The sequence below is a fragment of the Jatropha curcas genome, chromosome 1 (genome assembly GCF_041381405.1).
Source record: "Jatropha curcas cultivar XTBG-Jc1 chromosome 1, XTBG_Jcur_1.0, whole genome shotgun sequence".
In the NCBI taxonomy this organism is placed as follows: domain Eukaryota; kingdom Viridiplantae; phylum Streptophyta; class Magnoliopsida; order Malpighiales; family Euphorbiaceae; genus Jatropha; species Jatropha curcas.
Window position 1 is genome coordinate 33,059,280 of NC_143151.1, and position 13,022 is coordinate 33,072,301.

The following is a 13,022-nucleotide window of genomic DNA, read 5'->3' on the forward strand; positions in this document are numbered from 1 at the left end:
GGATATATTCTCAAATACAAAAAGTATATCCTTGGCTTCGTATAAGAGAAGAACAGTGACCATTGACACAAACAAATGCAGGAGCTTATTTGTAGCTTAAACAGAGAGGAACAAGAAAGGGGCTTGCTTTAAATATCACTATTTCTCTTTCATTTCCTCTTCATATTCTTCAGCGAAACGACATCATCAATTTCGAAACTTAGGTTCTTTCTCTCTCTTCCAACTCTTTGTTCCTATATGAGATGTTTTGAAATGGAAAGTTTTAATGTGATAATTGAATGTTGAAGCTGAAATATAATCTTGGTACTTTGTGATTTGGCTGTAATTTGTTAGCAAGTCGCTTAATTTAGATCCTTGTTGAGTGTTTATGAGAATCCTGCCCTAAGGTTAATGTTAGGTAGTGAAAAGTGCGAGCGAATAATTTGTCATACCAGTATTTATTTATCATTTATAGAATCGATTTATAGGATATGTAGCGGAGAGAATGTATAGTTCTTCATTAAAAGTTCAAAGATATTACAATTACAGATTCTTTTAATTTTGTGTCTCATGTAAGCATTTTGTATGGTTTTTTATGCGTTAAATGTAAAAATGCAAAGGTTGCTGTCTTGTTAACCGATTCAATCTGCAGTAAGGATGCGTATGCTATAACAATATTCAATTGTTCAGTTAGTTGCAAGGATTGTTTTGCACTTTGGAAAGCAGTGAATGCTATTTGAAAATGTTGGTTAATAAAATGCCTTAAATTGCTATACTTCAAGAGGTGAGGTGGCAGACGACAATTTGGATATGATCTATTTTTATACTGAGAAAGGAAATGAATTTGGAAGATGGCTATTAAGAACTCATATGGGTGGGTGGGTTGGGATATGATTAAACATGAGACCTGTAAGCTTGTGAAAAACTTCCTGCGTTATTTATATCTACTAGAGAGACAACTTCTATTGTGAGAAACTTTTGCTCTCCATCTCTCTCCATTCATGTTTTCTTTCTTTCCTTAAAGGTTGTTGGTGCTTCATTCATGTGTATGTATAGATTTATGTGCTTTAGAACATTGTGGTGTTTTATGCAAACAAGAGCATAGCTAGCCTGGTTTCAGGGGAAGGGGAAGGGCAATAAAAGAACAACGACTTGAACTCCCTCCCCCCACTTTTTGTGCATGCTTCCGATTGGGCAGTCTGATTTCTTTTCTCAAGTTTGGCAGAGTGCTTTAGGACAGAACTTCAAGTTAAGAGGAAAATTAATGATGATGTATTAGAATGTTGTTGCTTGAGGAATTACTTAGCTGTAGCCCTTCAAAGGTAGGGAAATGAAACACTGACTTATAGTTGTAGAATAGAATAGAGCTATGGACTGAGTAAAGCAAAGATTTGGAAAGGGAAAGAATTCTACCTCCTAGGATGTGGAAAACTAATTCTGAATTATGACTTCAGTGGTGGATTGAATCATTGTCTTTCTTTTCAGGACAAGATGCCACTAAGACATTACTCAGACATTGCTACACCTATTAAAGATACTATTTTCAGTTTTATATGTTAGGAAACTGCTGAGGCTTCATAATATTTTCCTGCAAGTAGATGGGAATGTAATAGGCCTTTAGATGATGTTGGAGATAATAAAGGGGCCTCTTTGTGTGATGTATGACTTATATTTTTCTTTTCGTGTCTTTTGATTGTCTAATTGCAGTACATCTGAGTTTTCAAATCCAGCTTACCATTTAATTCCATTTTGGTTGCAAGGAAATGGGGCCTCTTATTTGGAATTGTTGATCAAGTTATATAAGTTTTTGTCTGAACAAATTTATTTGAAAATGAATCATGCAGGTCTTTTAAGAAATGACCGTAAAACCAACAGTCGTTTTAAGGGCTATGCTTGTTGGAGGTCTAGCTGTATTCGCAAAAGTAGCTGGTGTAATGAAGGCTGCTGGTGGTGCAAAGCTGGGGGCTGCCGCGACTGCCATGACAATAGCAGCTAGTGCTGCTATGTCAGGATCAAAACAAGATCCAAGAGATGCTTCTCCTTCAAAATAATGTTTTTTAATTAATTTTTGTACCAGGTGGTAAAATTTTTTACCATGTAGAATAGTTGGCAAATTCCCAATGGGCATGTTGGGAGAAGAATGGCTATGTTTGTACTGTAACCTTGATCAAGAATGGATGTTTTACAGCTAGAAAATAAAAGAAACTAAAGATTTTGATTTGCTTTCTTTGATAAATTATGGTTATGCTGTTTTGGGGGATAGATTTATATAAAAAATGGGGACAATTTCATATGCAACTCACGTGCCACCTGAGGTAAGCAATTTCTTTACATATATTCATAGGGAACCGACAGGCCACAAGAGTATTGGAAACTACACAATAAAGTAACCCTTCTTTTATTTATCAAATCGGTGAGAGCTCGTACGCTCAGAAATTGAACTTGGGACTTCATATTCTCCACGTAAGTAAAAAGACCAACAAGTTGCAGTTAAACAATTTTTTTGGAAATTAAAAGTTCGGGATACTACAACAAATATGAAGCCAATGTACATGCATGGACAATTGCAGATGTTGAGATCAACTGTCGCAGCTATCTGCATGTAATATGTTATTCACTTTCCAACGATTGTGTATAGAATGTATGGCTAAAGTTGATGAACATTCAATCTACTCGAACCGCATGTGAAGTCTGGCCGATCAACTGAATGTATTACAAGCTCCGGATGTTCAGATTCTAACTCAAGTATGACCTGTTCAATACAAACGTAAACATTAAGTCGATGTTCAAAGAATAGCTTGACAAAAGTTGCAATGAAGAAACATCCTAATATTATTTCACACCAACCCATCGCTTTCCTGACATAAAATAAAGTGGAAGAAGTTTAGTTAATATAAGAAATTTGAAAATCAAAGCAACATATAGATAAATTACAAGAAATCAAACTCAACCTTAACATTATATTATTGATATAATTGAGTTTCGGGTATCTCATACCAGAACATTTTCTCCGTGCCGAAGGATTGGAGCAGGTACATAAAGAGTGCATTGTGGTCCAAAAGACTGCAAAGGAGCCGGTTATAGAGAGGAAAAAAGTATGTATAGACAAGAATATGAAACTAAGAAGGCACGCGATAAAGTGAAAATGGATTTCATTAAAGAGCAGAGAGCAAGCATCATTTTTACCGGCCAATATCTTCCAATGTTAAAATCATTTACATATGCAATCCCTTTACCCCAACCACTGAATGATAAGAATGTATCTTTAACTTGATGTGCTTTCTCAACAGAGAAATGGGCAGTATAGAATGTTGGCTCTGTAGAAACACTCTCTGAAAATAAAAAAAGCAAAGACTTGGTTACATAAGCTAGTTACACATAATGGAGCAAGCAGTTACGTAACTGCACAGCCATAATCAACTGGAGTTGGTGCTAGAGAAACAATGAAATAAAAATATGATAGATGATATTCTCATATTTTATGCATAAAAAAACCTACCAGAGTTGTCATCCAACTTCCTTAGAGCTGATGATGCAATAAGTCCCAAATGTGCAACTTGAGCGATGACATTGACTTTTGGGACCTCATTCAGGTTGTGTAAAGGAATTGAAATTATTTTCCATCCATGCAAAATTTTTCCATCCAGATAAACAGAAGACAAAATGCCCTGCAAAATCGAGTCAGAAACACCAGTTAAAAATTATCTATTAGACTGTTAAAATATCATATGAAGATGCCAAGAAAATAAAGAAGATAGAGAAAGAATCCTGATTCAGATGGGAAGCAGAGCAGACAGGTACCCTTGGATAACCAAATTGTTTAGCCAAAAATCATATTTCATCTTTTTTTTTTTTTTCCAGCTGACATAGGAATATCGGATATGTATCAACCACACAACTTAAACCATCATTAAATGAAAATAACAAAAAGAAATACACGTCACAAGAAACAACACCAAAGTGCGTATGAACCAACTAAAAATAAACCAGCAATATAACCACAGTACATGGAAGTAATCAATAATTGCAGATAGGAAGCTTTCCAAGCTCTTGCGAAAAAGCTTTTACCTTCCTATCAAACATATATGGTCCATAATTTACACGGCCCGTGTTTTCAACCTGAAGGAACAAAAAAATAAAGACATATAAATAAATAAATAAAGAGAAATTACAACGTGCATAATTTTCAGTATAAATTTCCAGGCATCAAAATTAAGGACTAATCATGTAAAACAAAAATTATTTTGCAGAACCCTTTAGTTTTGGCATATGCTGAAACCTGGATCCATCAAATATAAGCTTTCAGTTTAGTAATTGTATGATTGCCTTCAAGTCTGTAAGTGCATGAATAGTCTCAAAGAAATTCTATTAAATGGACCAGAACAGACGTGCAGAAAAAAGTATCCCTGCATGGACAAATGAAGTGCACATGCTCCTAAGACAGATGCAAGAAATTAACTCAAAGTAAAGCAATAAATAAACAGAACTACCTCTTCTGCGTCAATGTAAAACAATCAGAAATAATAAGCCCAGGACACCATTAAAAGTTAATAATATTTTTACAGGGATGATTGACAAGTACCAAAACAAATAAGCTGATGTTGGAGACGCATTTGTCGTTAGGAAGGAAAAGTTTTTTGTTTGACCACCTTTCAATTGCACCAACATATGTTGGCCTTCTGCCCTCATAATCAGAAGTGCATAACACAAACACTTTAGCTCTGTCATGCACCTGGAACATGTGATATTAAAGAAGTCAAATTGCATCAAGCATCTCCTGAATTATTATAAACTGAGAATGCATTTCACAGGGATGTTCTAATGTTGCAGTGCCATAATAAAGAAAAATATATAAGAATTCACAACTATAAAGAAGCTATCAGAGATTCAGATTAGTACACTAAGAATAGTTTTTACCTCTGCTATGGACAGAATGTTTCCATCATCCTTTGAAGCATATTCAGAAGCATACACTAAAAATCCGAACATCTGGATATGTATAAAAAAGAATTTATGTAATAAGCGATCTTGGATCAGTGTGGATAGGTATAGTCCTTAAAGAGAGAAGACACATGTAAAACACCTGTCCCATAGACTCCATTGAGACTGGATTTCTGGATTCAATGACATCAGCAGGATTAGTCATATTGAGAAAATCAAAAAAATACGCTGTCTTTTGTAATTGAATAGGTCCATATCCTATCTTTTTATTGTTTGGAGGAACAGAGGGAAGAGATGTTGCACTATGATGCCCAATAACCCTCTGCAGAGCTAAAAGAAGTACACATTCATAAAACTTGCAGGATAATTATATCAGTGAGAACCATCAAGTAAAGATAAGTCTATGTTAAACAAGAAATTTAAAAGAACCATTATCAACAAATAAATCTGACACAAGTATCAGTGGAAACCAAGGAAACAGGAAGAAGTGCAGCAAACTGGTGGTAGGTGATCATTAGTAACACACTCCGTCACGTTAAAGGCATGCTTGGCAGTAACAATATTCTATAAGTGACAGTCAGGCCGCAAATTGTTAGTAGGATAACATATACAACTCTGATATGCTTCTGAGATGTTTGCTTTATACATTTTATGGACAGTGAATAATCTGCATTTTTTAAAATTTAAAAATGGCAAATCATTGAGCCAGACTTTCACAAAAAGTAAGCAAATAGTATGAAACAAAAGCTTGCTGTATAACCCAACAGGCAACAATTAGCAAATTACATTATTGAAAAACCATAGGTACATATTGTTTGATCTGTCCTCAAGTCTCTAGGTTATTGCTATTAGGCAGTAAGCTAGCAACAAAACTATATTAATTTCTAAAGCACCAAAATCAGTAGTTCAGCTCAATGTAGTTAACAAGGGAAAGATAGGGTAGCAACACAACTAATTTTAAGTAACAGACTTTATCACCAAAGAAAAAAAGATACCATTGAATTTTGCATTGTCAACATCACCAGATTCCTTGATAGGTGCATCCTAGAAAAAAAAATATCACGTCAGTTTGGTCCATAAAAATTATACTATGAATGCAACATCAGATATCCAAAAAAGACAAGTGAATAATGTCCTCACATAATCATAAGAAGTGATATCAGCCTTGTAACCAGATCCATCAGAATTGGTATTTGCTCCATTATAAAATCCAAAATTTGTTCCACCATGTGCCATCTGATCATTAGGACAAACCATTGTAGCATTACCATATACACCATTGCTTTGGTTCAGCAGAAAGTATGAACTTCAGAACGTACATAAAGCACAACAGAACCATTTTGTGCAAAAATCTTTTCCAAGGCAGACGCTGTATAATCAGCACTTGTCTGTTGAATCTCCTCCCCCCAGTGTGTCAGCCAACCTGTATAGAATTCCCTGAAAACAATAATCACATGAGCATTGAACCACTGGCTAATGATTACGATACTCCTAAAAAAAGCACTTACGCAGAAAGCGGAGGAGATTTCCCTGGAGCATTGAACTCCTTCTGTAACCTGAATATAGGTTCAGGATCATCACCAGTGGAGAAATCAACAGCTGTGTGTTGGAGATTGAGAATAGGTTATACTCTCCAAGAGAGAATCTCAATAAAATGATCAATAAACGTCTAGAAAAATAACATCAACAATAATCCTTTACGGGAAATAGACCTGATACTACAGGTATAGACCTGCATATACCTTACTGTCTAAACGCGCATGCACTATCCATTGGAAACAGGGAAGAAAAAGAAATTAGAAAGCAAACAAATTTGTGAATAACTGAACAGAGACAAATCAAATTTATATATAAAGGTCACTTCTCTTAAAAATATAAGATATTTGCTTCTTTATACATTTTCTCTTAGAGAATCACTAAGAAAATATAGAAATTTCACCTGAAAAGACAGCGTCTCCACGAATGGTTCCTTTCTCAAGAAGTTCTCTCGAACCTCCATCAGTAGTATACCTATGAATAAATAAGATCTAGTCATGAAGCCATGATAACTGAAAATCGAAATAATGTACGCCAAATGTCAGTTTGAGATGAGAAAGAGGCAGAACAACTTTTCATAAATGTGATGTATAATAGAAAATGTCTGTGGAAGACACCATATAATGTGTTGAGAGTACGAAATAATGATTATCCCAATAAATGAGAGAATATGATTTAAAACCTAGTATATCGTACAGTGTTTTACATGACGAAATAAAGAAATAACCAAAAAACAAAAACAGAACTTTTATTGAGTTCCATTATGAAAGAAATCATGGCTCTAAGCAAACTACAAGGCATGGTAGCAAGCCAAATTATGATCACAGGCAGATGGCGGCAATAAGTATTATTCAAGTAATACCATGAAGAACAAACATGCAACTTTGAGATCAAGTAACGGACAATTAGGTGACGTTATCTCTTATTTTAACAAGATGTATAAATATCATAGAGTTCCAAACGCATTCCTGACACCCCTTTTAAATGGATTGGTCCCCTAACAGAACTACACATGACAGATTATCTCAATCATCTACAGTAATTTCAAATATACAATATAACCCATATTCTGATGCTCCCATATTCCTAGATTCATTCAATCATCTATCTTCTACAATAATTTTAAATAAACAATATAACCTATATTCTGATGCTCTACTATTGCAGAAACTCATAATTCAATATGTGCGTTAGCAGCATATAACAATCACAGCCATGTTATGTACAAGATCAACTCAGGCACTGGTAAGGGAAACACTCTCGAGAGTTTGTATATAGAGAAAAATGTTCTACAAATGCACCTCGCAACTTAGAATATAAAATATGTTAGTGAAACAAAGCTGAAGTCATTGGAAAGTAACGTTTCGACACAGAAGCAAGTTATATAGACAGAAGTTTAACGGTGCATATACTGATGAAAGTGGCTTATGTAAAGGCATCATCAACGTAATTTTAAAGGCATAGAACCTCTTACAAAATTATATTCTTCCCCAGATGTTCTCGAGCCAATTTGACTAGGTGATGAAGATAAGCTTTGTCATGCCCATATGAACCATATTCGTTTTCAATCTGACAGCATATTCCTCTTTACTATTTTAGTGGTGAAAACCAACTAATATCATATATGCAAAAGTACACAAGCAATGGACAATGAATTGAACAAATTCAGTATAAAGGACTCAAAATGACTTTAAAATAGTTTAATTTGAGAGAATCTAGGGCATATACTTCCAAATAGTACAACAATCCCATTATGGAAATCATATAAGAGACACCAATAAAAAGTAATAAATACCTGAACCATTACTATAGGACCTCCATTGTCATAAAGAAGATGAGCTACCTTTGGTAATAGGATTCCCCACCATCTGTCAACCTTCAAAATTTGAAGTCCATATTTAATTGAAGAATTTAAAAAGATTACTGAAACCGCAGACCAAGAATCTTCAAAATGAAGAATCTCTTTATGGTAAGCAAAAGAGACGGAAATGAGGATATACCAATTTCATAAATGATTTTCTCATATAGCCAACTAAAAGAAATCAATACATTTCCTCCATCAACGTTCATACAAATATGCATTAGCTTATTAAGTTACAATGTCCAGTGAAAATTCAACAGGAAGACTGCCTCAGCATAAAGCAAAACGTTTTGGATCTTATATCTGGCAGAACAAACATATCATCGTGACAGTGCAAAAGTAACAGACAATTTTAGTTTATTTTCCTTTATATCTCAAAAAAAGAAAAAAAAAAAGGTCACTATAGCAATTGTAGGCAAGAATTAACTACTTAATGGGCAAATTTATGTAAAGTAAAAGAAATTAAACATACGTCTGAAGAGGGGAAAAAAAAAAGTTAAGGGGAAATTAAAGGAAGATATGTGAAGCAAAGAAGGATATATCATCATCATTCATAGTCTCTTTGCAAATAGCAACTAAAGGATGAAAACGACTAGTTGTAGAAGGTTTTCCTCCTAAAAACTGCTCAATGATCAGCACTTTATCTAACTCAATTATCACAAGAAGCATTCAGCAGGCCGATTTACTATGATCTAGATCAAACTACACACCATTTGATAGCGCCAAGATATTCCTAACTCACAAGCAACAAACCACTCTAAAACATACCAATTGAAGATAAGCAGGATCAGAGGACCTCAGTTTGAGAGCAGGTTCTATAGCTAGCAACCAAGCAGGGAAACCTCCTAAATCCCACTCTGCAACAAATACAACAATCGCACTGATATTTGAAAATGGACTCCACAGAGACAAACAATAAATTCTACAATCCCTAAATCTTAAAATTAATATTAACCTGCACATATATAAGGCCCAGCTCGAAGCAAAACAAGGAAATCCAACTTCTGGCAGAGTTTGATAAAAGAAACAAGATCAGCAATACCCTCAAAAACCAACTTTCCAGGTTGCGGTTCATGCAAATTCCAGGGAACATAAGTTTGAATGGTATTCAAGCCCAAGGCCTTCGCTCTCAACAGTCTATCTTCCCAATACTTCATCAAAGAAATAAACTCATCAGTTTACCAAATTACAACAGAAAAATAAAATAAAATGATTAATCGTATGAAAAATAAGAAAAACTAAGTCCAATTGATGCATCTTCTACTAAAAGCTTTAAAATACCAAATTGCAGATAACAATTAGATATAATTAGAAGTACCTGAGGAAGAATTCTAAAATAGTGCAAATCACCACCAATTATCCGAAAAGGCTTCCCATCTTTCCAGAACATATCATCTGCTATCTCAAAGCTTCGAGCATTGGCCTGGTAAAAAGAGTTAACATCGCGCCAATTAAGGGAAAAAAATAGTCAAAAACAAAATAAAGTTCTAAACATTCATAGATAAGAGAGAGAGTTACTTTGAAGAACTTTCCGTGGCGATGGGAACGATCAGAGTGGTGAAAGGAGGATGAGGAGAGAGAAGGGAGAGAAGCGAAGACTGGAACGAAGAGTCCAAACGTGATTAAAGAGACGAATAATAGAAACAATGTCATCGTTTTAGAGCTTCTCTTTCTAGCCATTGAAGTTGCTCTAGTAATTAGAGTAGTCTTTTTAGTTCTGATCATCGGTTCTGTTCAAATCGTTTTTGCCCTTTTGAATAGCTCATCAGACACAGGAAATGTAAGTGTTGCTTACTAACTGTATTAGGTGAGGTTGACGGAGGTTCATAAAAACGTTTTTTACACGTGGATCATGCGAAACTTTTTTTCCTGTTATACTGTAGAATAACTTTGTCGCGCCAAAAGGAAAGGAAAATTATTTGGAAAGATAATGAATATAATTTTAATGTTTTTTTTTATTATTATTATTATTGATTGGGAGGTTATACTACATCATGCCTGGTTGGCTTAACAATTAATAATCTTTTTTGAAAACTAAAAATTAATAATCTTATAGATAATTAATAATATCATCTAAATAAATGAAATACTAACATGAAAAGATTATTTGTTTTATAATAAAATGAAAAAATTATTTTTTTAATGCCAATAAACTATTATTGCCTTCTACTTGGAAATTTGAATATTCTAAAGGTTAATAAAAAACACTCACTGTCTTTTCTCAAAAAAAAAAAGAAAAAAAAAAAAAAAAAACACTCACTGTCTATGCTTTCAAAAAAAAAAAAAGCATTGTCAATTGTTTATATCGAAACAAATCATTTTCAGCCCAACACAACATATACTTATCCTGAAAACCTGTGAAGGAAATGGGCCTATCCAGCCCAAATCGTTTAAAACATGACCGAATATAAAAAAGCATTTAAAAAAAAGCACGAGCATTATGCTATGAGCCGAAGACACGATTTTGGGCTTTAAGGCCGGTTTGGTAATATGAGAATTTGCTATGCTAAGTTAATAAAAGAAGTAAATATTTATTCCCCCACCCCAATACTCCAAAAAAAAAAAAAAAAATTAATATAAAATTTTGATAACATGCATAAGGAGTTTGTGAAGAATGTTGCTTATAATTATCCTTCATATTTAGGACCCTTTTCCCCACATTTTTTTTAAATATTTTTCGAATTACAAGTTATTTTAATAACTCAAAATAAAAAAAGACAGAAAAAATTTATTATTTACCAAATAAATCTTTTTTTTTTTTTTTTTGCACGAATGTCTTCACATTTGAGGGGGAAGAACCCTTAACCTTGTATTATAATTTTATTGACATCGTGAGCTATATACATTTGAAATTTCGAAGTAATGTCACAAATCTTAGAAACTAATAATTGCTCCATTATAGGAGGAATATCACTTTGTTTTATCCCAAATCTATCAAAATTCAAGAAAAGTGCAAATCCTAATCTCACAAAACCTATATGTGTGTGTGAGAGAGAGGTGGGACAAGTCAAAGAGAAAAGGCAGCATTATTATCACAAAGGCAAGGGGAAAGGGAAGGGGAGCATCTTTTTACAAGGACAAGTCAACCATACTCTCTCATGAATGTGAAAATTAATAAATATGCTTGAAAAACCCATATATATTTTTTATTATTATGTTTTTAATGCAACTACCGGTATCCGAAAGTCCACTAGATTCTGAATATGTCCAATTTGTATGACTTTCAAAATGTGGCCATTTTCATTCTCTCATACTTTAGTTATGATTATTATTATCATAAACTTTTGAGAGGCACCGGCACCAGCCAGCCACCGCTCACATGTCTTATGTTTTTGGGGATTGCGCCCTATAGCCCACCACCCTCTCTCACCTTTCTGTGATAAGTTGCTGCCTGCCAAGCATTCCCCTGAGAAAAGAAACACAAAACTGCTCATGAGAAGATGGCATTGTTTATACGTTTGTCCACGTTGACAGTCTCTTTTGTACGTGTATACGTACATATGTATGTATAATGTTATGTTAGCCACCTTTTTTATAATTTTATTGGAATTGGTCTATTTTACGTAACTCTATTTGTAAACATAACTTTAATTTGTATTTTTTTTTCTCGAAAATACATTTATTTTCATATAAAATGCATTTTATTGGAGGAAAAAAGTATTTTGAAAATGCCAGTATAAAATATCACATGACTGCTATACTAAAAAGGATTTGAGGGCAAAAGCTAGCTAATTATCATAAAAGGGAATATACCTTTTATGTTTGGAGATTTATAAAAAAAACAGAAAGAGGGATAAAGAATATACTTGTTATAAAAGTGATACGAAACAAGAAACAAGAGATCAAAGAGGAGAAGTGGGAATGCATATTCAGAGGAATCTCACCTTTTTTTTTTTCTTAATTTTTTTTTTTTTTAAAGAAAGAAAGTAAATGTTGTTTATACATATATAATAATCTAATTAATGAAAGGACAGGTTTCAATATACCACTTACAAAGTTAGTCCATGCGTTACGTATATTCCATTTAACATAATATATAATAAATGAAATGTTAGGGATAAGCATCTTTTTTCATACTTGGGTCTTCTCATGCATATTAACTTTATATGATGATCATAGCCTAATCATACCTTATTTCATCACAAATATTTGATCTCTGTCTCAAAAAACAGCCACTGACACATATACACGTGCAAACTAAAGATAAATATTCACAAATATATATAATTAATTAAGTCGAAAATTAAAAATAATTTCTTTGAGCTGTAATGGAAGCTAGAGCTAATTTCAAACTGTTATAACTAGTTAATTAAATCCTATCCTGATAATAGCAAGATTTGTTTCAAGCTCGAAGTAGATTAATGCCTCGTCTAACCATTAAACAGGAGATGAAACGACATTTTTGGTAGTAAATAAAAAAAAATTAATTGACCTCTCTATATATGAAATAACATGGAAAAAAAAGGTAAAAAAAAAAAAAAGAAAGGTACATGTTTCATTCACACCCCAATGAGCAGAACAAAATCCTCCCTCGGGATTGAATCCCACTTCCCACATAAGGTGCCAAATAGCATCTCTTTTGTTTTGTGAATAAGCACAATAGCTATACTGAGCTAACTTGCACACCTAGCTCCTCATATTTTTTAACTTCCTGTTCTTTTAGAGAATCCTATGCTTTTGTGCCCATTATCCTATGTGCCTCCCA

General features: G+C 33.6%; 2 protein-coding genes across 2 annotated transcripts; one reads left to right on the forward strand and one right to left on the reverse strand.

Moving 5' to 3' along the window:
* Positions 1-45: 45 nt before the first annotated feature.
* On the forward strand, positions 46-2,215 carry LOC110009223 (uncharacterized). Its single transcript, XM_089720261.1, has 2 exons — positions 46-203; positions 1,824-2,215. Exon 2 carries the CDS (start codon positions 1,836-1,838, stop codon positions 2,028-2,030), a length of 195 nt encoding a protein of 64 aa, XP_089576387.1. The 5' UTR covers positions 46-203; positions 1,824-1,835; the 3' UTR covers positions 2,031-2,215.
* Positions 2,216-2,354: 139 nt separating this feature from the next.
* Positions 2,355-10,114, reverse strand: BGAL17 (beta-galactosidase 17). Its single transcript, XM_012213578.4, has 19 exons — positions 9,836-10,114; positions 9,636-9,740; positions 9,273-9,468; positions 9,086-9,174; positions 8,252-8,332; positions 7,931-8,025; positions 6,860-6,930; positions 6,429-6,519; positions 6,240-6,357; positions 6,061-6,156; positions 5,916-5,964; positions 5,063-5,250; positions 4,897-4,968; positions 4,562-4,711; positions 4,048-4,098; positions 3,479-3,647; positions 3,166-3,311; positions 2,977-3,042; positions 2,355-2,731 (listed from the first exon to the last, which is right to left on the reverse strand). The coding sequence occupies exons 1-19, from the start codon at positions 10,040-10,042 to the stop codon at positions 2,627-2,629; spliced, it is 2,145 nt and encodes a 714-aa protein (XP_012068968.1). The 5' UTR covers positions 10,043-10,114; the 3' UTR covers positions 2,355-2,626.
* Positions 10,115-13,022: the final 2,908 nt, after the last annotated feature.